Source organism: Molossus molossus, unplaced genomic scaffold (assembly GCF_014108415.1).
Source record: "Molossus molossus isolate mMolMol1 unplaced genomic scaffold, mMolMol1.p scaffold_m16_p_20, whole genome shotgun sequence".
Lineage (NCBI taxonomy): Eukaryota > Metazoa > Chordata > Mammalia > Chiroptera > Molossidae > Molossus > Molossus molossus.
Window position 1 is genome coordinate 45,348,676 of NW_023425356.1, and position 27,071 is coordinate 45,375,746.

The following is a 27,071-nucleotide window of genomic DNA, read 5'->3' on the forward strand; positions in this document are numbered from 1 at the left end:
ACGTAACACCCAGCGCCAGTGACCAGAAGGCACTTTACATTTCTGCCCAACGCAGGCCTGCCCCTGACTCAGGGGCCGAGGAAAAGACAGTGTTTCAGACATTCTGCTCTGCCCACCCGGGGCCCCTCCCTGGGCGATGAGGGAGGGCGGGGAGCCACCTTGGTGCTCGAATGCATACAGGGACCCTCAAGCTCTGGCTCGCCAGCCGGTCACTGGTACTGAGGACGCTGGCAGTCACCAGGGTCACTGCGGGCACCAGCAGGAGAAGGGACTGTGACTCTTGGAGCGAGGCTTCGCCTCTCAGAGAAGGGGAAAGAGAGCCTCCGACCCACATTCGAGCTTCAAGTCCCAGAACTGTAAACATGCACAGGCGGCCAAATCGCACCGAATAGATTCCAGTGATCTCATGTCTTCATATGCAGCGGGGCAGAAAGAGGCACTTTGATTCCTCCTGGATGACAGCATTGGAGCCTCGATGGGCGTCTCACGAAGTATCAGGCCAGCTAAGCGCCACGGTCAGTATTTCGTCCGTTTGAAGTCGCCACGGCAGGCACACGAGACGCGCTGAACGACCACTATTTGTCCTCCCGCGAGCTGGACCCTCAAATGTATCCCCAAACATCAGCAGCGAACCCTCCACCCCAGGGGAAAACCCCCAATCGGAGGAGCCAGGCTTGGGAGGGAGCAGCGCATATTCTGAGGTGATTAACGGCTGGGTTTTGGCCTCTTCCTCTGCAGGGGCCTCATCTGTTACTCGTTTTCTCTTTGGCCAAAGAGACCACATCCAACGTCCCGAAGGAGAAGGCTGGAAATTCTTCTGAACGCCCTTTTAGGTGAAGGGCAAATGAAGCTTCCCTCCTTTTATGGCCGTATCTCACAAGGAGAGAGAGGGAAAGAGGGAAGGAGAGGGAGGGAGGGAGGGAGGGAAGAAGAGGGGGAGAGAGGGGGAGAGAGGGGGAGAGAGAGGGGGAGAGAGAGAAGGGACATCTCTGCTCCCCTGACATCTGTGTCATGTGTGTTTCTCAGCCCCAAGAGAAACAAAGAGTTGATCCTAAACCCAGGGACCCTCTCAGTGACCCCTGGGGTGTCAGGACCTTCCAGTACCCCGCCCCCAGCTCGCCTTCGCCCCTCCAGTCTTCGCTCCTGCCCTGTCTGTGCATAAATCAAGCAGCAGGGTGGCTGGAAACATGATGGAGGCCTTGGCAGCTCCTGCAGAGGCGCGGGGAGGGTCTGGGGGAACCGGGCCTCTGGAAGCACGGCCAGGGTTGCGCGGTCCGAGCCGGCCCCAGCTGCTCGGAGGCTGCCAGGGGAGCCTTCCCTGGGGGCAGCCCCAGTCTCCTCACTCAGGAAGAGCGAGCTCTGGTGTCTGTCAAGAGCATTATTCAGAAATTCTTGGACACTCTGGGCCCTCGCGGTGAGCACGGAGACAGGGCCTCGGGAAGTGTGGGCTCGGCTGGCACGGCCCCTGGCACAGCCACAGGGGTGACGGCTGCTGTTTCCACGGGGGTCCTCCCAGAGCGGGGGGTGCCCCCTTTTGAGGACCCAGCCCCGGCATCTCAGCCCTGTGTTCTGAATTGTCCGGGTCTGTTTTCTCTGTTTCCTAGTTTCACTAGCCCCTGTGTCTCTGGTCCCCTCGGCTCACGGTCAGTGGGTCAGGGCCCTGTTGAAATGACCTGCAATGCCTGCTCTGCCCTCCTCACCCGACTGCCCAGTTCAGCCAAGCTGGGGGCCAAGCCGGGCCCCTCCGGCCTTCTGTGTGCTGGCCCCATGCCTGTCCCGGGCCCCGGCAGCAGGCGCCCCCGTGCGGCCCCTTCCTTCAGCTGCCACTCATGGCGGCAGACGAGGCTCCAGTCCACAGGCTCTTCCTGTTCTGTTTTGTTCATGGGGGTCATGGAGAGCGTACTGCAGTTGTCACCGCCGGGACAGCCCAGGGAGGTGTCCTGGGAGAAGCCCCGGTGGGGGTCTGCCTCACCTGTGTGACCGGCTCCCAGCACACGTGTACCAGAGGGCTCCCCAAACCGTCAGTCACGCCAACATAGGCCTCCTCTCTCCTGCACCTCCTCGACACTCACCAGCACGTTCCACTCGAAATCTTTTTCTTTCTTTAAAGGGAAGTAACACTGTGAGACCCTCACTATGGGAAGACACATTACCACCCCCCGCCCCTGCTCCCCTCAAACCTTCTCCTGACCTCAGCGTGCATCATCTGAGCTCCTGGTGGAGCGCTCGGCGGTCCTTGGAGCAGGGAGAGATCACCAAGTCAGGCCTCCGTCCAGGGTTTCCTGTCACCGAAGCCACACTGATGCAAATCCATTTTTCATTAGGAGAAAATAAAACTCGCAAGCAACATCAACCGAAAAAATGTTCTTTGAGAGAAAGTTCTTTCCATTTGAAGCGAAGCACATGACAGCTGGTGACTCTGAATGGAAAGTAAAATCTGCTGGGCTGAGTTGCTATCGAACCACTTGAGAGTTTGTGTTTGTAATTTTTCCGTTTTGGAGAAAGGCAGCACTTTGGAGTCCAGAAGAACAGATGAGAAATGGAAAGTTCTGGTCTTGTCTCTGAGTGTGGCCTTAAAAGACCTAGACGATCCTCCGCAAAACCATGTTCCAACATCTAGGTACGTTCCTTGACTCCTGACTTGAAGCTCATTTAGTAAGCTGCTTAGAAAACAGCTCCGTCCCACCTTTCATGTGGGCTCCAGACAAAGTTTGTGTGTTCTGAAACATCTCCCCCATCCCCAGGTAACAGGAAACACCTGACACAGAAGAGCCCAGTGGGTATGCTATGGACTGTTTCTGTCCTCTCCAAATTCATATTTCGAAACCCTAACTCCCAATGTGACGGCAGTTGGAAGCGTGGACTGTGGGAGATGAGGTTTAGAAGAGGTCATGAGGGTGGGGCCCTGTGATGGGATTAGTGCCCTTTGAGGAAGAGGAAGAGGAAGAGACGAGAGTAGAGTTCTCTTTCTCTCTCTTTCTCTCCCCCCCCCATGTGAACTCATAGCAAGAAGACAACAACTAGCTGTCTGTCACTCTTAGCACTGTCTTTTTGGATACTGTCTCCCCAAGCAAGGGGAACAAAAGAAAAAAAGTGGGATTACATCAAACTAAAAAGTTTTTGCACCGAGAAGGAAACCATCAGCAAAACAAAAAGACAACCCACTGAGTGGAGAAGATATTTGCCAATGATACAACCAATAAGGGGTTCATATCTAAACTATATAAGGAACTCATACAACTTAACACCAAAAAATAAATAAATAAATGTAAATGAACAATCTGATCAAAAAATAGGCAGAAGACCGGAATAGACATTTCCTCCAAAAGGGCAGTCCGTGTCCTGAGCAATCTGGCTCCAGCCTCCTTTGCCAACTTGGTGTGCTGCCGTTTCTAATGTGAACCCTTCCCAACCTCATTAGTTCACTTCTAGCCCTGGCTTTCAGATCTCCCCCGGCCCAAATCCTGTCCACACACACATCTCGCCTCTTCCTCCCAGCCTCCCCCAAGCTCTCAGGGCTCAGTGCAGTGTTCTTCTGAATATGCAGAACTTTCCTGGTCTAGCAGGTACCTTGGCATTCAAGCAGCTGGGACTGCCTGTGTTCACTGCTCTGGGCTCTGTATTTGTAGGGAGGCCGGAGAATCCGGAGACCAGCTCCAGCCCAGTGCAAGGCCCACAGGGAGGCGCTGGCCTGGCGCAGCCATTGGGAAAAAACCCACCAAAAAACATTTGCACATTGACAGCATGTAAATTTCTTCAGCTAGAAACTGTGATTAGCGAGAATAATTAAAACAGGAAGCGGCTGGGTTGTTCTTTCTCTGAATCACATAATAAATCACGACGTTATTTGCCAAGCTTTTGTGCTGCTAGCGCCGGACACCCAAATTACAAGTTAGTTCTGACAGCCAGGGCCCCCAGGGTGGAGAACCACTTGGACCCTGGCTCTGCCCCTCGCGGAGTGACTAGGCAAATTCCTTCACCTCTGACTTTCCCTGTTGGAATTTGGGAAGAATTAGCCCTACCTCCTGGGGTTGTTATAGGAATAAGTGAGATATTTGGCATAAAGTGAGTAAGATTGTAACCAAGGCATCAGTGATTATATAAATGATGAATCAAATTGCTGTTTTTGAGAAATACATTGGGAACTTACAATGGTGTCTGTAGGGACAGAGACACCGGACAGGACGAGCGGAGGGTGAGCAGGAGACTAGCGCTTAGTCCCCTTTGCCTAGGGCACGTCTGGGCTCCAGGTGCAGGGACAGGTGATGGGGAGGTAGAGGCACCCGCACAGGGAAATGTGTCCTTTCCTCCCAGCGACCTCCTTTGCTGACCTCACCTGCTTCTCGAAGGTGATCACTCACCAGGTGCTCGGCTGCTCTCTGTTGTCACGGTCCCAAGAGACCAAGAGCCTGGGTCAGGGGCTGCCCGCCACTGCCCCGGCCCTGGCAGACAGCAAGAATTGAGCACATACTGTTTTTCACTGGATAGTCCCAAGTACAGACTTTCCAAGAATAAAAGACAGACTTCTCCCTAGACTGACTTGCTAACCAACCAAAGGATGGACAACGAAGAGGTTGCCAGAGGTCGCCGGCACAGGTTCAAGGGGCTGCTGGGCTTCCCTCGCAGGGGGCCAGGGCCCTTCTCAGCACCCCGCAGTCGGGCAGACGAACACCAGCAAGTACAAGGCAGAAGCTGATTCTGAGACTTGGCTTTGTTGGCAGCTGTTTACTGGATGCCACGGCAGCACCTCTCGCCCAGGGTGCTGCAGGAGGGAGGCCGTCAGCCAGTCACGGAGAACGCAGATGCTTGAGCGCAAGTTGAATTATTTCAAGACACTCGAAACACAAGCATCCAGGGGAGCAATCTGGCTGCAATGGCTATGAGAATCCAGCATCTCTGAGGAAGGTGATTCTGTGAACAAAGGGAGAACAGGGCCCGGGGGTGGGGTGGGGGCAGAGGGCCTGCTGTGGACCCTGAACTGACCCCACCAGGAGGGGGGCCGTCAGTTTCCCGTTGACTTAAGAACCAGCAGGAGCCGTGTTCCGTTTACCAAGTTAAAGGACAGCATGTTCCCTTTGAAGCAGAACTTCAGCTGACGGGCTGAGCAGAGGCGGCCCTGGGCACCCTGGCCACGGGCAAGGGCACAGCCTGGCCCGAGCTCCGCCGTCTTGCTGGTGTGCCCCCATCTCTGCTTTGGGGGGGTTACATCTTTATGGCTTGAGGAGGTTGCAATTCCTCTTCAATAAAAAACACCAAGAAATTGGTGTTTCTCTTGAGACTGTTAATACCACCTGGTTGTACTTTTAAAAATTAATATATCTTGGGGCCAAGCAGAAATCTTGAGATTCCTGTTACAAGCATTTTTGTAGCAATGTCATTCCTTACCAGTGCACATAAGTCTTCAAGGTCACCTGCTTTCCTCCCTTTCTTCTTCCTCTTTTTTCCTCCTTTCTATCCCTTCTTCTCTTCTTTCCTTTTTCTCTATTTCCTTTTTCTTTGCTTCCATTTTTTTTTTCTTTTCTTTCAAAAAAAGAGAGTATTTTTTTTTTTTTTTATCCTCACCCGAGGATATTTTTCCATTTTTTGTACAGATAGAGCGGGAGGGAGAGAGAGGAAGGGAGAGAGAGAGAAACATCGACGTGAAGGGACACATCGAGTGGCTGCCACCCGCACGACCAACCAGGGCCGGGGACAAACTGCAACCGAGGTACGTGCCCTTAGCGGGAACCGAACCCGGGTCTCTCCAGACCGCAGGCGGACGCTCTAACCGCTGAGCCAAACTGGCCAGGGCAAAAAAGAGAGTATTTTTATACACAGGAGCCCAGCAGTGAGGTTCTTCAGGGTTGGGTTAGTCCAGTCGCTAAGGACTAGGTTCTTCCCATCTGTCCCTCCTGCTTTGCAAGACAGCCTTGCCTTCAGGTCAGCTGCCCTCTTGGTCATAAGATGGGAGGCTCAGTTCTAGGCGTTACAATGTAACACCTAGGATGGTAAAGAAAATGAGCGGAGAACATTGGTCACCTGACTATGGAGTGGTGGCGGCCATGGTGGATCACAGTCAATGGTTTCACCCCGCGGAGGGCATTCAAACATAGAACATCTTTTCCCCATTGCTTCAAAATGTAGACTTTGTCACAAGCAGCTGAGAGGTGTCGGTCCAGTCTTGCAGCAGTCAGCACTGAGCGGCAGGCAGGACGGGTGACCTGCCGACTAGTGAGGCGAAGGCTTCTCTGTCCCCGCCTCTCCGCGGTCCACAGCGGCGAGGTCCTTGCTGCTGCCCAGCCCCAAGCTTCACCTCCTCAGCAAGATCCCACCCTTCTTAAGAGTTGGGGTGACAGCGTCTCCTTCCCTGCCTTTCCATCACCGGGCACCTACGATCATGCTCCTGATGGCGCATCACATACCTGGGGAGGAAAATGCACTCACAGCATATGGGATGGACCCTCCGTGCTTCCTTCTAACCTGACTCCTAGTTTCCAGTGGGCCTCGAAGTGTGGTCCGCAAACCAGAGCATCAGCAGCTCTGGGGACCTTCTTAGAAACGGGCATTTTCAGGGCCCCCTCCCCCACCTGCCGATCAGAAAGTCTGGAGGTGGGACCTGGAACCGGTCTTAACAAGCCCCCCAGGGGATTCTTGCACCCTCTGTCTAAAAACCACTGTGCTCAAGTCTCTGTAATGTTTAAAGATCAAGGGGAGCTTTTAAAAGGTTGTTAATGCCTGGATCCTACCCTCTCCCCACCAAATTACTTTTTATTTTTTTAATATATTTTTTTATCCTCACCTGAGGACATTTTTCCATTTTTTGTTCAGATAGAGTGGGAGAGAGAGAGAGAGGGAGAGAAACATCGACGTGAAAGGGACACATCGAGTGGCTGCCACCTGTACAACCCAACCAGGGCCGGGGGCAAACTGCAACCAAGGTACACGCCCTTAGCAGGAACGGAACCGGGTCTCTCCGGACCGCAGGCCGACGCTCCAACTCCTGAGCCGAACTGGCCAGGGCAATTTTTTATTTTTAAATCCTCAACTGAGGATATGTTTCTTGATTTTAGAGACAGGACTTGGGGGAGGGGAGAAAAACATTAATCAGTTGACTCCTGCACAGTTTGGTTCCAATTGGAAACCGAACCCACAATCTACGTAAGTGCCCTAACTGGGAACTGAACCCGTAACCTATGTATGTGCTCTGACCGGGAACCGAACCCACAACCTATGTATGTGCCCTGACCGGGAACTGAACCCACAACCTTTTAGTCTATGGGACGACACTCTAACCAACTGAGACATCGGCCAGGGCGTCCTACCAAATTCTTATATAATTGGTCTGGTGTGTAGCTTGAACTTTGGGATTTTTAAAATTTTTTTGTTAATCCTCATGGAGGATATTTTTCCATTGATTTTTAAATATGGAGTGGGAGGGAGTGAGGGAGGGAGAGACATCAACTGGCCGCCTCCCGTATTGGGTCCAGGGATCAAACCCACAACCCAGCCACATGCCCTTGACTGGGAATCAAACCCGAGACCCTTTAGTCCCTGGGCTAACACTCCAACCACTGAGCCAAACTGGCCAGGGCTGGACTTTGGGATTTTTAAAAGTTCCCTGGATGATTCTAAATTGCAGGCAAGATTGAGAGCCACTGATGTAAATAAATATGGAGACAATTATACTGTGATTAAGCAGAAATCCAAAAATGAGACACACATTGACAAAAAATATGAAATATCCTCTTTACTGCTTCAAAACACACAGCCGTTATGAAACACCGTCATCATTTGATATGTTCCCTTAGCTGCCCTCTCCCTGTTCTGTGAGTTCAGATAGAGGGAGCAGGTAGAACAAGTTCCAACTGTAACACAGCCTTTGATCACCACCAGGCAGGACAAAGGGCATCCTTGGACTAGATAGCCAACGTGAAGACGGAGTATGAGCCTCTTCGTAAAGAAGGAAACATATGAAACCAGAAGTCAGTCTTCCCTGAGGAGGGGAATCAGTTTTAATTTAGTAAAATAAGGAATCACGTAACATTTGTTACCCAAGAGCAGTACCTTACCTTGATTGGTCATGAGACAGAACCCCATTAGGTGTATCGTGAAACCAAAGGTCTCAATTCAAATTGCATCAGGCCACACTCTGGACTTTTTCTTAGGTTGTCTATTCCAAAAATCCATGGAGCTATGACCACATTCAACAGTATAACTGTTTATCTGTTTCAAAACAGAAATTCTAACCTGAGTGTGCTTTAGGTCGTAAAGGTCATAAACGCGGCTCCTACAGAACGCAGAGGTCGGCAGGTGTTTCTTCTGCACCTAATGGAAAACGGTCCTGTTTTTTTATTTTTATTTTTTCTTTATTTATTTTAGAGAAGAGAAAGGGAGAGATAGAAACATTGATGAGAGAGAACATCGACTGGCCACCTCCTACATGCCCCCACTGGGGATCGGGCCCACAACCTGGGCATGTGTCCTGACTGGGAATCGAACCAGCGACCTCTTGGTGCCTGGGTCCACACTCAACCACTGAGCCACCGGCCAGCAAGGGTCCTGTTTTTATATTAAAATCTCAGAACGGTCTCTAGTCATAAAAACAGCAGCTTGCTTGTCTTTCTGCCATCATAGCTCAACACGGACGCTAAGTTTCGGAACCTAAACTGGGTGAAAAATTTGGCTTTATCAATCAGGCAACAAAAAGCAAATTAAACAATTGTTACTTTTAGTTGAGTGTAGGCTGTGGACAAGTCAGCCCAAATCCAATTAGAATTTTACTGTGCATCGGCACTGCCCTGGTTCCGAGTGAGCCGTTCCGGGGTGATGTGCAGAAGTCACATCTCAGACAGGCACCCCAGTTGGCTGAAATACTGCTCTTAATGAGCAACCATCACGAATGGGGTTCTTCCACAGGTGGCTTTTCTTCACTTTTTCTTGATTTGCCAGTTTGTCTAAAAAAATATAGCTGGCTTATTTATTTGGTTTAGAGGTTTGTGAAATACTTCTCAGTTCAGATTGAGGGACTTAACCATGCAAAGACCCCTCTCCTGTTCTATTTTAAATTTCCCCTCCAACCCTGTGCCACCGCCCATACTTGACTCCAAGAGCATAATCGGCAGGTTCCACAGTGGGGACGACGACACAACCTGAGCACTGACGACTCCTCCCACATGCCAGCCCTGCTTAGGGGCCTGAGGTGCGTGGTCAAAGTCTGGCCTGACAGCTCTGAGGTGGGTTCAGTCGTTGTGCACCTTTTATTTTTTTTATTTTTTATTTTTTTTATCCTCACCCGAGGACATTTTTCCATTTCTTGTTCAGATAGAGTGGGAGGGAGAGAAGGGAAACATTGATGTGAAAGGGACACATCGAGTGGCTGCCACCTGCACGACCAACCAGGGCCGGGGACAAACTGCAACTGAGGTACATGCCCTTAGCGGGAACCGAACCTGGGTCTCTCCGGACCGCAGGTGGACGCTCTAACCGCTGAGCCAAACTGGTCAGGGCCGTTGTGCACCTTTTAGAGAGGAGGACCTAAAGAAAGGTTAAGGCATCTGCTCAAGGCCCTGCAGCTACTAACTGATCCCGTGTTGGAAGTCTTCAGTCTTTTTTTTTTTTTAATCCTCACCCGAGGACATTTTTCCATTTCTTGTTCAGATAGAGTGGGAGGGAGAGAGAGGAAGAAACATCGATGTGAAGGGACACATCGAGTGGCTGCCACCCGCACAACCAACCAGGGCCGGGGACAAACTGCAACCGAGGTACATGCCCTTAGCGGGAACCGAACCCGGGTCTCTCTGTACCGCAGGCCGACGCTCTAACCGCTGAGCCAAACCGGCCAGGGCAAGTCTTCAGTCTTAAGCTCTATATAACACACACGATTCCCAACTACCCAGATGCTCTCCCGTGGCCTCAGTTACACCCTCACCTACGTGCACGAGGAGTCTGATTTCCCGTCTCGCGCAGCTGGTATTACCTGGCCCTCTATTTTTCACTCGGTTCACAGATACAATGTGACGGCTCTCTGATGACTTGGTCTCTCTCTACCAGTGAAGTTAAGTATCTTTTCACAGACTAGCCACATGTCAACCCCTTTAGCATATTTTTCTATTGAATAGATTTTCTTGTTGATTTGCAAGAATCCTTTGTATACTTACCATGAATCCTTTGTTTGATAAACTCCATATATTTCCTCCCAATCTATCGCCTTGTCTGCAGCTAATATGCCAAGACTGAAGAAACCATTAGAACTACATAAAAAAGTGTAGCAGGGTTGCTAGATGTAAGAATGAGCATATAAACCGACGGCATTCCTACACATGATAACGTACTAGGGAAGGTTACAGAAAAAACACCATATTCATCATAAAAACAAAAACTAGTTTACGGGGAAGAAGCTAATAAGAGATGTGTGAAGCCAGCAGAGAGAACGGGGTAAAACGCTGAGGGACATTAAAACCCTAAATAAATGGAGAGTTCGTTCCCGTACATAGAAGAGAGGAATCAACTTTTCAAAACTGAGTTCTCAGGTTCATCTAGACATTCCAAGCAAGTCCAGTACAAATGCCAACAGTGTTTGCACGGAACCTGACACATCGCTCACGGGGAAGACAGGAAGAACAGCGAAAGCAAGTCGGAACGACGCAGTCGGCCCAGCAGCCAGCAAGGCCCGTACCGCTGTCCAGGAACGAATACGGCTCTGGCCCCGGGACAGACTCTACTGAGACGGAACAGGGAACCCAGAAAGTTAGCACTGCACTTAAGACAAAGGCACTGTGTGAGGGGGACAGGCGGACCCTATCAGAGAACCGGCACCCTCTTCTGGTTCCAGGGGAGGCACAGTGGAAATACTGCGAGGCCACAGAGAGGTGAGAATTGTTATGGTTTGCCCAAACACCGGCACCGGTCCTGTCTGGAGGCTCCCCAGAGCTGCTCAGAGGTAAGGGCACAACCAACACCCTGGCTGGCGACTCACAGCAGACTGTCATACTTCTCCCAACGGAAAGCTGCGGGGCTGGGACACGTTAGAACCTGTGACACGCAGTCCTGGCAAAGTGCTCTTTGGGGAGTGGGGGGGGGGGTCACTGGAGATACACCCTTGACCTCTATGCCCCACGACCCCGTCTGTCAGGGGGACATCCCTGTTCTGGGATACAGCGCAGCTGACCCAGACAGAAGCTGCTTCTTCGACTAGTTCAGGAAGAGTTAAAATTAAGTCCGAGGGTTTATTTAAAAGCTAATGATAACAATGTACTTTAACACTGAAGGATAAAAATGTAAATATGGTAATAAATTATCCCTGTACAACCTCTGTTTTTAAGTCATTTATTTCAAATAGAAATATTTCAGAAAACTGTACTTCGATTCATTTTTAAGTCAGCGTATGCAAACACACCGGAGATCTCACACTCACTTGTGCATGTTAAACAGAAACAAAACGAGAGGAACCGAGCATGTCACTCAGGGAGGTCCCAGTGCAATAGAGTGCTTCACCTTGAACATTTCAAGGTCACTGGGACAGAGGGTAAAATGGCTTGTTTTCCTGCATACAGTCATCACCGGATACTCATCCCCACAGATGTTTCTCTCTGTCAGACCACAATGTGAGTTCCCAACCCTCCCCACACATCCTCACTTCAGTAGGCTGGAAAACAATGAATTTGTCAATAATCAAAGTGTAGAAACTCTTGTGAGTCTGGTGACTTCTTACCAGCTATGCTGTCAGGCCTGGTAAGTCAATAATTACTGGACTATATTTGTGAATAGTTCTAATAGGCGATATCTTCAGGGTAAACTTAGTATTTACCTGGTATCTAAAACATGGCTAATATTACGCAGTTTTCTATGAAAAAACCTACTTCAATCCCAGAGCACTCTAATTATGTATTCCTTGAATCTCATCACTACTCTGCCATCCCAATGGCTAGAATCGAAACTGAAATTCTGCTACTAAGCCCCAAGGACCTTGTCTACTTGCTACTCTGGAGCAGACAAGCCCTTTAATACTTTTGAAAGCAGCACCTTGATTCAGTGGGACAACAGTGGTTCCAGATCTTGCAATAATCACAGAGAAGCAAAATGTTTGCAAGCCTTGCTTGTGCTGGGAAATTTAGTCTCTTCGCTTCCCTTTAGTTTACACATGGGAGTTGTTTTCACTTTTCCACCATGTTTTCAAACAAGAACTGGTAGGTTAAGCAACTGCTTGTTTGCTCTGAGTCTTAATCAAATATAAGAATGAACCAAACTAAACCTCACTTCTGGCTGAAGGGATTCTCATGATAAGACTTCAATAGCTTTCATAAAACCCAAACAAATCTTTGTGGCTGTATCATCTTCTTTTACAGATTTTCTGAAAGGCCTTATAATTAAGTGTATGCTAAAAAAAAAATCAACACAAAATAAACATAAACTCAGCGTGATGGGTGCGCTTCCAAGTTGTTCTTAAGAGTATTTATCCGAAGGGTGATTCGGGTGGATTTATTTTTAATCTCTACCTGCAAGAAGGGCAGGGAGGGAGCTTGTCTAAAAAGACTCGGAACCAAGAACTGCACCAATCGCCTAGCGGTCCCTGTGTAGACTTTCTCAGACTGGCCGAGACGGTGGGCTGCTGGGGAGAGGGGTAGACAGCACACACTCCCAGCATGAGGAGTAAGAGGGCAAATGATTAGTCACACTCGATGCCCTACAACTGGTCTTCAAATTGATAAGGCACTGACCCAATTCTCCTCCACTACAACTTGAGATATCAGTGTAATGAAGTTGCTTTCAATAAGCTTAAGAGTTTGCACACACAGATCTCTTTCATTAGAATCCTCTGGGTGTGGGGGGGGAGTCATTTTAGACACAAGCCATTTTTCGGGGAGCAAAAGTGAAAAGTACTTAAGTCATTTTGAAAAGGCTGACCTCACATGAAAATTAATGATCCTAAATGTGGTTAAATAACAATGTTTGTATCTCAAAGCTTAGAAAAAACAGAAAACCACTCTGGCTGTAAAATCTTTGAAAGAAAAAATACAAGAGAAGAGAGGAAAGAGGAGCCAACTCTAACAGACACGAAGGTCCGGCAGATGCACCACCTGCTCGTGCGCCGGCGGCGCTGCTCCTGTTCCGCCGGGATGTGGCCAATTTATCTTCACTTCCCAAAAGGGATCCAATTATTTCAAAAGCCTCTGAAACAGAGGGTTTCCTTTACTACAGATTATCTCCTGCTAAGCAACACTGGCCCCCTTGTTTGCAGAAGACAACGTGGCAGTTTAACAACTGGTTGGTTGTAAAGGAATGTGCCTCCAAAGACAGGAACAGTGTCAATAGTGGAGATATATATATATATACATTTAAAAGTTAATGGAGCAAATCTATTATTATCGATTTCCAAATACTATGATGCCCTCTAGTTCTGTTTTCAGTAGTCAAGGCATACAGCTTCAGATTTAACCTAAAAAAGGAAAAAGAAAAAAGACTTCTGCTAAGTCATTTGGTCATGGAGATTCTAGTAACCCTGAAGATCAGCAGACCAGCCGGCTCTTAGAGGGCCGCTCCTACGGATCTACAGAACGTGTACACTAGACACTGTAAACATTGTTTCCTTCTGTAACAATAGTGCTCCTGGGTCTCCTTTTATCAAACTTCTAGAAGAGGAACAAAGCCACTTATAAAAACTTTGCAGCTATAAATACCTTAACTCTCGACACACAGAAAGACCGAGTACCAGGACAGTCCACACAGAAGGGCGTGCACTAGTCTACGGCATTTCCCACACAGGAGAAACATCGTCACTGAAGCACAGGCCCAGGGAGAAAAAATACTCAAACTCGAATCGTTTGGATCCCTTTTTGTAATGTTCACACAGACAATATTTACATAGTAAAGAAAACAAAATAGGAAGGTGTGTTTGATCAGTTCTTTCAATTCTTACATTTTGGAGGTTACAGTAAAAAAATAATACCTCTGAAAAAATAAGCAGAGCCCTAACACAGACAGGGCATGAAACTAAAAATAATGCTCTAGGAGGTCATTATGCAGTTCTTTTCATAGTTAAAATTTAAAAATTGGTATGTTACTTCCTTATGAAAAATGAGCTTCCATGTTCAGATAAACTGTTACATGAGATGTGTCTCAAGTGTATTTTGGCTGTTATTACATTCTTCTACACTGGGCCACACCATATGCCAACCATTATGCTCAACATAAACTAGCGTACATTGAAATAATCATTTCTACGAGCTCTTGGCTAGGAGAGAAACAAATGAACTTAATATTGACGGAAATTTCAAGCTGCCGAGTCACCAATTTACTAATTTATAAGGGGCAGGCCTGCTAAGAGGAAAATAAAATTTATCATCCCACTAATAAACTGCCTAAATATTTAACATATGTTGGTGACACACTTCCTTTGCTTGAATTATGACTGGATATCATTTGGTGAACTACAGATAAAACGATTTACCTACACCAGTTTAATCCACTTCTCTCATTGGTTTCTGTTTGCTTCAAATGCTCAAATAACCTTAAAAAGCAATGACCAATCTTCTGAATGGACACATCTGAAGGAGAAGAACAACGGCGTCCTCTGTGCAGTTACGTGAAGTTTCAGACACGTGGACTGTGTACCAAACCTGAACACCACCCTTAGTCTGCGCGGGCATCCACCCCTGTTCAGAGCTGAAAATATCAAACACATCCTCCAGCCAGCTCCCTCTCTGGCAAAACTGTGTGAGGCCAGGCTCCGGCTTCCAGGGGCCCAGCTCCAGACAGGGTTACCGACAGCCTACCTACTGCAGCTAACTTATGACAAACAAACAAACAAATAAAAAAATCCACAGGGTTCTCATCCACAATATTTTTTAAAAAGCACATACAACTGTTAAAAACACTTGTTTCTGAAGAGAAATAAACAAATTAAGAAAATTAAAAAAAACGCAAAATAAAAGATGTGCAAGGTCTACACGTAATACTGCCGGCTCTGCAGAGGTGTCTCCAGGCACCCAACGTGGGCTACGCTCGGGAGGTCATTGAGAAACCTTCAGTACAGGCCACGCTTGTCATTTGCCACAAAACCAGAAATGCTATTTTAACTGTGCTATGTGAGAAACATATCTGAGCTCTTACCATCTTTTCGAAACAGATCTACGTTGAAAAACTTAGCGCTCAGAAAGAGGCCTTCTACTTCCCTTGGATAGACATTTAGCTAATTACTCTGTGGGCAATATTTCCTATTTATGTTTCATGGATTCAAGAGTGAAATACTTATGATTTAAAAAAAGTATACTATTTCCTAAGAATATAAATGTGAGGAATTCTGTGTGAGGCCGAAGTAACAGAAGCCTAGCAGAAGGTATCAGTCAGAAGCGTTTCTTACTCTGGGCCATGCTAGGCCCTCCGATGCCTCAAGAGTTTATAACATCCAACACGTAGCCTTTTTCAAATGCCATTTGTTGTTAAAACTCTAAGGCATCTTACCTTCAATCTTTTTTTCCACTAATTCAACATTTATTTTTGGATATTAAATGCATTATTGCATAGAAGAGCCCTCACAAAACTGCCTGGTCAACTACTGACAAAATATGGTCATGGCAGTGACCTATAGATGTAATAAGTTTTCAGGAAAACATTTTGTAATCAAGGAAAGTTGTATAAGAAGGAGAGTTTTGATTCTTTAAATTCCCAGAACCTCAATCTCTCACCTTTACCTTTTAAAATTACTTTGTATGCCTTATAATAAAACACATACACATGTGGACTCTTTTAAACAAATGTGATCCTGAATCTCATGTTGAACAAAAATAATGAAAACAAATTAAAAAAAAAACTGGCATTGTGCACAATAAACAATGTAAAGAGAAATACCACTTTATCTCCTTGATGATAAAAATCACCTGTGCCTGGTAGAAGAGCCAATCCGACTAAATTGAAAAAGGTGATGTGTGTAAGATCTCAGGGACTTTGGAGGGGATTACAATCCCGACTAAGCAGATCTGTGGCCCGACAATGAATTCTTACAGAAGGCTCACCTGAAACCCAGTTAAAACAACCACGTTTTCTGGAGCCCACGTGGAGAAGTGCCTGGCACGTGAACACTTGGCCTTTATACCTCCTGCAGGAAGTTGTGTTCCCCATACAGTCCTAAATCTCAGAAGTTTAGTGTTTAAAAATACCTTCCCTCATCCAAAACCAAACAAAACCCTCCCCAAGTCCCAAACAAAGTCCCAACAACTTGGATTTCTAGGCCCCCTGTGCGGGGAGCTGGAGGGCCACAGCAGCCCAGGGGCGAGCAAGCTGTGGGGAGGCTGCTGGTAAACGCTGCTCGTCAGATTCCTTTACAGTGGTTCAAAACCAGCTCTGGATGCAACCCGCTAGAAACCTGTTTTTCCTTTTTCAAGTGTGTCTAAAAAAGGCGACCTCTCCCCCCCAAATTAGCACAAAGTTCAGAGAAATGCAAATAAGCTATGATCTATTCCAAGCACAGCACCGCCAGGAGATTCACACACACTATTTGGTGTATTGTGTTGGTTTTCCTTTCGTTCTTTTAAGGCAGTGGTTTCCACAGGTCAGTTCAGAGATGAGCATGGTCCATGGCAGTTTGTTTCGCACCTCCGATTGGCTCTCTGGGAATGTCTCGCGTCACTCCCCGGAATGAGTGCTTTTTGGTTCAGAACTCCGGAGGCTGGGATGGAAGCTCCGGGCGCCCCCGCCAGGGCTGGTGATTAGCTGGCGCTCGCCCACCAGGTCCCTGCTCGCACGCTGGGGCAGCAGTTCACCTCCCTTCTTCCTTCGGCTCTTACTCGAAAGTCATCAAGTTTGTAGGAACCTAAAAAATATAAGCATTATACAACAACAGTATCTATTTTTATTAAAAATTTTCAATTACAACTGACATTCAATATTATATTAGTTTCAGGTGTACAATCCCATGATTAGACATTTATAACTTATGAGGGGATCTCGCCGATAAGTTTAGTACCCACCTGGCACCATGCAGTTATTACTGTGTTACTGCCTGTATTCCTTGTGCTGTACTTTATAGCCCAGGACTACTCTGTGACTGTCAATCTGTACCTCTCAATCCCTTCACCTTTCCCACCTCACCCTCACCCCCTCCCCTCCGGCATCCATCAGTGTTTTCTGTATCAATGAGTCTGTTTCTGTTTTATTTGTTAATTTATTTTGTTTTTTTAGATTCCACATGTAAGTGAAATCATATGGTATTTGTCTTTCTCTGCCTGACTTATTTCACTGAGCATAATACCCTGTAGGTCCATCTACAAACTGATAGCATTTAATTTTTTTAATCCTCACCTGAGGATATTCTTCCACTGATTTTTTTCAGATAGAGTGGGAGAGAGAGGGAGAGAGAGAGAAACATCAGATGTGAGAGAGACACATCCACTGGTTGCCTCCAGCATGACCCAACCAGGGCCGGGGATCTAACAGCAACAGAGGTACATGCCCTTGACCGGAATCAAACCAGAATCAAACCCGTGACTCTTCGGTCCAAGGGCTGACGCTCTAACTGCTGAGCAAAACCGGCCAGAGCAAAAATATATTTTTAAATGGATTTTTGGAGAGAGAGGAAGGGAGAGGGGGAGAGAAAGAGAAACATCTATTTGAGAGCAGAACATCGATTGGCCACCTCCTGCATGCCCCACACTGGGAATAGAGCCCACAACCCTGGCATGTGCCCTGACCAGGAATTGAACTGGCGAACTTTCTGCACATCACGTGACATCCAACTGAGCCACACTGACCAGGGCTAAAATATCTTTTTTAAAAAAAGGAATGTGATAGAAAGTAATGAAATCATTTAAGAATAATCAATAAAAGACACTAGAACATTTTTGGAGAAAATCACTGAGATGAATTAATTCCTTTTCTAGTAAACTGAAATTTGGATGGAGAAAGGTGACGACAGCATCTTTCCTGTCTAAGACAAGGAGCTCAGGAAATGTTCTCTGAGTGAATAAGTATGGCTCTTAGTGGGAGGAGATTCCAGACAAACATGCTTGTTAACATTTATTAAGTATCAGAATGAGCCCTGGTCAGTTTTGCTCAGCGGTTAGAGCATCAGCCCGCGGACCAGAGAGTCCCCGGTTCGGTTCCCGCTAGGGGCATGTGCCTTGGATGTAGTTTGTCCCAGGCCCCAGTTGGGGTTGTGTGGGTGGCAACCAGTTAATGTGTCTCTCTCACATCAATGTTTTTCTCTCTCTTTCTCTCTCTCTTCCTCCCTCTCTCCCTCCTGCTCTATATGAAGATAAATGCAAAAGTGCCCTCCAGTAATGACAAAAAAAAAAAAAAAAAGTATTAGAATGAATTCCTACATGCAAATTTTCAAATCCAGAACAGATAATTTTATAACAAACCTTACTACACATTTATTTGTGAAATCATTAGGAAAATAAGTATGAAGAATAAAACTCGGTATTAGATGAATTCTGATCTAACTTCATGACTCTGAAATTCAACAATAATTCTTTGAAACATATGAGTATTTTATTTTCTAAAATTATTTGATGAGTTCTCTAGTCAAGGACTGAAAAAGGGTTTCACCATGTTTAGAAAATGCTCCTAACTTTTACCACCAAATTTTCAGAGTTGTGCTCATAGATATTCACACACCAGTGGCCATTTCTCTGTCTTTAAAAGAGCGTAACTGCTCTCGCTCTTCAGGAATCTTTTTTTGAAAACCTAAGATACTAAAAAAAAATGAACCTCCTACACGTGTCAGCTTCTGAATGAAAAATTATTTGACAATATAGTCGTAACTGAATTATAAATCAAATACAATGCAAATGCTCAAAGGCTTAAGAGAAAGTATAAACTCTCAGGTCTGGTCATAAGAAACCCATATTTAAATAAAGTAAAAGTTTCATTTCCTCCTAAGTTGCCTGAATGTGGTTTAAGGTATTGTATTTAAGTCAATCAGAATCTTTGAAATATTCAAACATCATAGCTTCTATTAAATTTGCCACTACTCTGATTCTTGTAAGTCTAGAAACAAGCAAACCAACAAAAGCCATTTATACACATCTAGCTGACTTGTTCAGCAAGAAGGTTCACTAACATAGTAAAAATAATTGAACCTCTATGCTGGTATACACACACAATGTCTAGATTAATCTTGAAATCTGAGATTTAAAAAAAATGACATGATAGCCCATGCACCACTCAAGAAAACATACCTGGGTTGCAGGTTCAATCTCCAGCCCCCATTGGGGTGAGTTCGGGAGGCAACCAATCGATGAGTCTCTCTCACATCGATGTATCCCTCCCCCCATTATACCCTTTCTAAAAAAATTAATGGAAAAAATATCCTTGGGTGAAGATGAACAAAAAAAACCCCAAAAACCCTTTAAGCTACATTTAAATAAAGGGTATAGCGTGGTGCTGAGTCCTAACAAACTTAGTCAAGGAAAAGAAGTCTTCCATTCAGTCCGACACTAACTTGACAAGTGCAAGAAAGTAATTTTTGCTCAATGGCATTTCATGTCTTTAATGGAGATTGCTAAAAATGGTACCAAATACTGCTATTAGTCTTTTATATGTATTTGAAATAAAAATTATAGGCAAACAAGGTCCACCCCGATAATACTTCGAATGAAGACAGTTTATATCTCAGATTCACCACTTTTTACTTGTTTGACCCTGAATAGGTCACTTAGCATCTCTGAGCCTTAGAGCCTCCCTGTCATAAAAGGAGTCCTGATTTCACAGGGTAAAAAAATACTTTTATAAGCTTTATAAATTTACACAGTAAATTATGTTATGCAAAATTAGCTACTGATAACACTGTATTTCAGTATCTTAAGCCAGTGATTCTCATATATATTCAGCTAAAAACTGGTCTAAAAAGTCTATAGAGATTTCCATAACTGCAGTTGTGTTTATTTTATGTCTGTTCAACCAATTTGTGGTTCAACTTTAAATCTATGACAGGGCTTGGGGAAAACACCACCTTGGATTTATTCTTCTTTGCAGCTGAAAGCCTTTGTTTCAGTAAAATAAAAACAAAAAAAATCCAAATGGTTTTGGGTTCCACTGCAGCCACAGAAAGCCACACCGAGCTGTCACTAGAACAAGCGGGTGACTCGGAATGAATGTGCCTCTTGCTTCCTCAAGCAGCAGGGCCGCGTGTTACCTTCAGCGCACGCAGCTCCAGGGTCTCTGCCGGCTTCCCCTGCTGGACTCTGCCCCTAATTTTCACACGGCCGTTCCTTCTTGTCATCCATGCCAACGTCATCTCCTTAGGGAGCTCTTTGCTGCGCACTCTTATGTATTTAAAATGTCTCTACTCCCATCACTTTGTATCACATAATTCTATTTTATTTTCTTGTCTAGTTTTCATTATTTGAAATTTTGTTATTTGTTCATTGACCACTTCACTAAAATGTAGACTTTATGTCTTGTTAACTACTGTCAACAAGAAAAAGAATAAAAACAAAACCATGTTCCCATCTAATCCAGAAAATCAGTCTACCCCCTTCTCTTTGGAACTCTCAACCGCAGGCAGGGCTGCGGATCTGAGGGTGAAGAGAGTGCTCACCTGTGGTTTGTTGCTTCGGCAGGCGGCACTCAGATGCTTAAACCACAGCATCGCGTTCATCCTATTGCCCGCCTGAAACTTGTATGAATTTCCTAAAATGATCAAAAACAAGGGGGAAATAATAAAAACATGAGGACTCTGACACACAGAATTGTTTCTCCAGCACCCGGTTTCCCAATCCAGAGAGTTCTCCCGGCTACATTCCCCTGACGTCCTTACGCAGAAAGTTAGTTTTGCTGTTTGTGGACTGGGAGAGAAGTAATTTTGGCTCCTTAAGTGTTCTTTTGAGTAAACTGTATCTAAATATAGTTGCTGGGCTCTCTCTAGATTTGTCCGTGTGGATGAGGTGCAGCAACCAGCGACCAATGCTGCTTAGATGATCTAACCGTTAGGAGATGTTAACGTGAAGCTTTCACAGGCCAAAATACTTCAACACTAAATGTTTACTACTTAGACATTAGCTATTTAAGGTGAAGAAAGGACTGATCAGCTAACCCTATCCCAGCTGGCCTTTAGTTCTTAGTTACATCTGTCAGAACTACCACAGGTTTCCAGGCCTATTAAAGGGCTTTCAGGGAAAATAGGAGAAGGCACCCTTCTCTCAGGAAATTAGAAATTCATCTATGTTGTGTGTGTTTAGTAAACCTGATGTTGACTCTACTTCAAGGCTGACACATAACAAGGACTTTGATATGGTTATATGTATTAAGGTGATAAACGGAGAAAAAGAAGGATTCATGTACTATACCCTGCCTTAATTTGAGCTTTATTTCCTTCTTTTGTTGACCAAAGTTCTTATTTCCCAATTCTCACCAACTTCTACTCTTCTTTATAACTACATTCAGTGGCCCAGGAGCCTAATCTGCATTCAGGCATCATACAGCTTTTCCTTTAGATTTTAACACTCGAAGAACATTTTCACCTTCAGAAGCAATGGTTTGGCTTCACCAAATATTTAATTATTAAAATTAAAATACTGTTTTGCGCTCTTAATGGTTTTGCTCAGGGGTTAGAATGCTGAACCACGGAACAATGAGTCTTGGGTTCGATTCCAGTCAAGGGCATGCACTTCGGTTGTAGCTCTTCACTGGCCCTGGCTGGGGTCGTTCGGGAGGCAACCAACCGATGTGTCTCTCTCACGTCAATGTCTCTCTCTCCCCCCCTCTCCCACTCTATCTGATGATAAACAGAAAAATATCCTCAGGTGAGGATTCAAAAAAAAGAATACTGTTTTGCTTGCTGAACTCAGATGCACACATCAGCGCAATCTACAATTTTTTTCTTTCTTTATCCTCACCTGAGGACATTTTTCCATTTGTTTGTACATAGAGCGGGAGGGAGAGAGAGAGGGAAACATCGATGTGAAAGGGACACATCGAGTGGCTGCCACCCGCACGACCGACCAGGGCCGGGGACAAACTATAGCTGAGGTACGTGCCCTTAGCGGGAACCGAACCCGGGTCTCTCAGGACCGCAGGCCGACGCTCCAACCGCTAAGCCAAACCGGCCAGGGCCATCAGCGCAATCTAAACAGAAGGCATTTCTACAACTAAGCTGGCCACAATTACTATTTTTTTCTGTGTCCAACATATTTTGCTCACATTTTTACTTAAGACACCACAATACCCTGCAAGCAGACTATCTGTTGATAGGAAATGCAGTTCTGAACAAACAGAGGTCAGTACAGAACTGCACGGTCTGGAACGCAGTGTCTGTGCGAGTGGTTCCTGGCTGGTACCAGCCGCAGGCGTCGTGGGGAAGAGCGGCCACCACCGCAGGCCCTGTCTGCCAGCTGCCTGAGGTCCCACACGCAGGGGCAGAGCCCGGAGCTGTGTGATACTGTAGCTACCCTCCACCTTGCTCCCACAGTCAACAGCCAATAATTTTTTTTTCTAATCCTCACCCGAGGACACTTTCCCATCTTCTGTTCGGATAGAGTGAGAAGGAGAGAGGAAGAGAGAGAAAGAGAGAGAGAGAAACATCGACTTGAAAGGGACACATCGAGTGGCTGCCACCCGCACGACCAACCAGGGCCAAGGACAGACTGCAACCGAGGTACGTGCCCTTAGCGGGAACCGAACCTGGGTCTCTCTGGACCGCAGGCCAACGCTCTGACTGCTGAGCCAAACCGGCCAGGGCAACAGCCAATAATTTTATTCATAAATGCCTCTACTGTGTTATAAGCAAAGTATAATTAAAATTGTACTTCTTTAGAAAGTGCTTTGAGTCAAATAAGCAATTAATTTTATTAAAGGTAATGGAATAAAAATCTTTTAAAGGAAACTTCTGCCACACTCAGAACGTGAGAATAACAGTTCAGGCCAGGGCACAAATGAGGGCACTGTGCACACGTCAGGCCGCAGAGCTTTCGGGGGGCCGGGGCCCAGTTCTCAGAGCCCCCCGTTCCCTCCCTCCCCTCCTCCCTCCCTTCTTCCCTTCCTGGCTATTAGCTCTCTAGGGAGCATGTGGACTTTTAATTTCAAGCTTATGCTCCTGCAGCAGAGAAGATAAGTATATTAAATAAGCAATTAATAAATAGTAATTGATAACTACAAATACTGATATCATTACTATACACTATGTGACGAAAATATTTCCAAAAAGATGGAACTACACAAACCTTCTCCCAGTCAAGTATGAACCGAGTTAAACCAGGCTCTGGCTTACTGAAAGTGACCTAAACGTAGCACCTTCCTGGTCAGGCTAATGACTCACCTTTCTCCGAGTCCGTGAGCAGGAAGAGGTCGGGATGCTCCGGGTCATCAGCCATCATCACCATCCATCCCACCACAGATACGTTCTTATTCGATGTTGATTTGAACTGAGAGACAGAAAGAAGGTTAGCAGTTATCTTGCGGATCATCCTCAGCAAAATGTAAGTGACAAGGAGCATGTCTTCAGCGCCGCCCAGTGAGAGGTGAGATCTGTGACTCCAGGCTCAGGTGTCAGGGCCGTTTGCTAGGAAAGTCCGCCCTGCTCGCCTCGGGGAGGTGCTCTCCTGCTTTCCAGACCTTTCCCAGTGTCAGCTCTTCATCAGCTCCTGACTGGCCTGCTGTCCGCCCAAAGAGCATGCCCTGTTAACAGACTGATAAGATGCCCTGGCCGGTTTGGCTCAGCGGTTAGAGCGTCGGCCTGCGGTCCACAGAGACTCGGATTCAGTTCCCTCTAAGGGCACGTGCCTCGGTTGCAGTTTGTCCCCGGCCCTGGTTGGGTCGTGCAGGAGGCAGCCATTCGATGTGTCCCTTTCATGTTGATGTTTTTCTCTCTTTCTTCCTCTCTGTCCCTCCCACTCTACCTGAACAAAAAATGGAAAAATGTTCTCGATTGAGGATAGATAAAAAACAAACAAACGTTGCCCTGGCCGGTTTGGCACAGTGGTTAGAGCGTCGGCCTACTGTCCGGAGAGACCCGGGTTCAGTTCCCGCTAAGGGCACGTACTTCGGTTGTAGTTTGTCCCCGGCCCTGGTTGGTTGTGCGGGTGGCAGCCACTCGATGTGTCCCTTTCACATCGATGTTTCTCTCTCTCTCGCTCTCTCCCTCCCACTCTATCTGTACAAAAAATGGAAAAATATCCTCGGGTGAGGATAAACAAACAAACAAACAGACTGATAAAGTTCATCTATGTCGTTTGGTCTGTCACTGTGCTACCCTTCACCCCTTTCTTAGAGGAAACACAGCTGCATTTTAATAGAGATGCTCTCTCTCCCAACCCCCTGTTTACAGATATAACTGACTTAGAATATTGTGTAAATTTAAGGTGTACGATGTAGTAGGGGTGTTCTCTTAACCCTGATGATTTCATAAACCAGCAGTGTTACTAGACAATTCTTAATAATATACATGAAAACATTATTCTTAGCATGCTTGTTACTTTCCTAGTTTTTTAAAGTTACACTTTAGTAACAAAAAAAGAGCTGTTATAAAAGAACAAAAAATTAGGTTACTCTTTCATGAACAAAATAAAAAATTTAAATAAAATATTGGCAACCTGAATGCAGCAGTATACAAAAAGCTGATACATGATGACCAAATTGGATTTATCCCAGGAATGTGAGGTTGGTTTAATGTTAGAAGTCAATTAAAGCAGCTAAGTTGGGTTTATTTCAAAAAAGTGAGCTCAACTTTAGAAAAATTATTTAGGTAAACCACCATATTAACAGAGTAAGAGAGAAAATATCAACTCAGATGACGTAAAATAAAAGCATTTGATAAACTATAAATGCGTATTTGTGACAGACTAGGAGTAGAAGTGCATTTCCTAATTCAACTGGAGTATCTGCCAAATAAACAACAAACTCACACCAGACCCAGACAAAACAAAGCAGAAAGAGCAAAAAACAAAACAAAACACAAAACCAAAACCCTGTAACACACACACTTAAGGGTAAGAAGCTAAAAATATTTCAAAATCAGTACTAAGATAAGGATGCCCACCATGGCTAAGCAGTCAGCTGAGTAAGATAAAAAAGAAGTAAAAAGTGAGGACGAAAGAAAACTGGCATTACTCACCGATAATATTATCTACTCAGAAAACCCACCCAAACCTACCAAACTAAGAAGAAACACTAGCAAGGATGCACCAGAAAGATCAACAGGAAAGTCAACTGTAACACTATACCCTAGAAATAGAAAAGTTATTTATGAGGAAGGTTCCTAGGAATACATGTAACAAAAGACATGCCGGATAGTGTAACAGGTAAAAGACATATAGGAACATCAATGGAGATGAAGAAAAAGGTTCGCTGTTGTCAAGATTTCAATTGTCCTTAAAATGACCTAGAGATTCAGTGTCATTTCGGGAAGAATTCCAGGAGGGTCTGAAGTGGAACTTAAGGGGCCGACTCCAGAAGTTCTAAGCCAGAGTGCGCAGGCGAGGCCACAATGCGGCAGCCTCGGCTGGAGTGGCGGGCATACAACCAAATAAAGTCCAAATTAAAATTTCTTCAATTGTCTCAATCATGACCTTCATACCTAAAAAAAAAAGAAACTACCTCCAGGATTCAGCCAAGGCCCATACAATGCACTGAGCTGTCAAGATGCTAGTCTCTCTTAATCTAAAACAGTGCTCCCCCCTGTACCCAACTCCACCGGTCCAGTCTGGTCTTAAGAAAGCAAGCCAGTTATCCTGAGACTGTCCCACAACCTGGATTTGATGGCTTCATCACCATTAGATTCAGGTAAAATTTTTGGCAAGAACTCTACATAGGTGGTGCTGTGTTTATTTAAAGATTTTAATTCTTTATCTGCTGCTTACATATAGCCAATATTTTCTTTCAATTTGTATTTAAATTTTGTTTGATAATTATTTTTTCCTTTATTGCTTTTATTCTGTATCACATCTCTTCTATCCTAAAATACATATTAAATATAAACATGGACCTAGTCTATACCCTCTATGTTGCTCTTATAATTCTTTTTTTAATCTTAACTGTATTAACTAAAATGATGAGTAATATAGCCCAGTTCTTTGGTATTTGATTTAATTTCCTCACAGCCAACCGCGCTCTAATTTCTGAATATCTTATATATATATTACTTATCAGAAACATCATATAATTAAAAACCCAAACCATCATAATATGATATTACTGAGTGGCAACACCAAACACAAAAAGATATTTAACATATGCAGTAGATGACAAATTTAGTTATTAGTTCTCTAATGTGACTTCTTTATAAAGGTAAGACAAAAAAACTATTTTATTTTGAATAGCTACTTCTTCATAATCATCCACTAAGTGAAATCCAACCAAGTGTCTCAAAGCAGCTGTCAAGAGTTAACTGTACCTGAAGACAAGGGATTTAACTGAGCTCCATCAATTTTTCCCCTCTTTGAGTACAATACTGACCAGAAGCAACTACTCTGCAAACCATTTTAGTGAAACTAGTGTATGTAACTTTGTTGGGTACGTGGTCATTTTGGTCAATTTTTCCAGAATTAAAAGAAAAAAAAAAAAGTCCTCTACCTCAATGTGAGAACTCCATCTAAACAACTGTAACAGTGAACAAAAAAGCCAGTGCTGAAGACTGTATGATTCTCTTCAGGTAGAGTTAGAAATGAAGCAACGTGCTGTCCAAGGAAATGTACGGTGAACTGACGAACAGCAGGCGGTGACCACCGTGAACTTCAGCAGTGACCCTGTGGGTGTGGCTGACAGAGCCCGGGGGAGCTCACCACACTTTCCACCTTCACTTAAACCAAAAATGTGCTCATTACACACCTCTGGTTTGATTAAAGGGCTAACTGTGAGGATAAAGAATTCTGTAGTGTTATCTGGGTAAATTTAGAAGTAGTAAAAAGGCTTAATTTTTTTTAGTGGCTTACCTTTCCTCAATATGGTAAACAATTTCATTCCCCTACAAAACATATGATTTAGAAATAAAATTCCTCTCAAAGAGATTTGATTAACAAATCATGGAAAATTATTCTTCCTTTCAAAGATATATCACTGGTATATAAAAACAAACAGCATACAAAAAAGATTTACAGAAAGATTCTACACTTCAAAAAAGAAACTTCAAAATATGTAAGTTATTCCAAGACTTTCCTTGGAAT

The 27,071-nt window shown here is 45.2% G+C and overlaps 1 protein-coding gene across 3 annotated transcripts in view; it reads right to left on the bottom strand.

The window, feature by feature from the left end:
• Window positions 1-16,415: 16,415 nt before the first annotated feature.
• The window catches only part of RALGPS2 (Ral GEF with PH domain and SH3 binding motif 2), a 118,632-nt gene continuing 107,976 nt past the window's right edge, over window positions 16,416-27,071 (bottom strand). For 2 of the 3 annotated variants that reach the window (XM_036272306.1, XM_036272307.1), the window contains exons 19-21: window positions 23,231-23,336; window positions 20,516-20,607; window positions 16,416-16,786 (exon numbers count right to left, since the gene is read on the bottom strand). In XM_036272306.1, the coding sequence (XP_036128199.1) occupies window positions 16,757-16,786; window positions 20,516-20,607; window positions 23,231-23,336 (228 nt within the window). In that variant the 3' untranslated portion in view covers window positions 16,416-16,756. The remainder of the gene's footprint in view (window positions 16,787-20,515; window positions 20,608-23,230; window positions 23,337-27,071) is intronic. The other variant, XM_036272308.1, reaches the window with a different exon arrangement.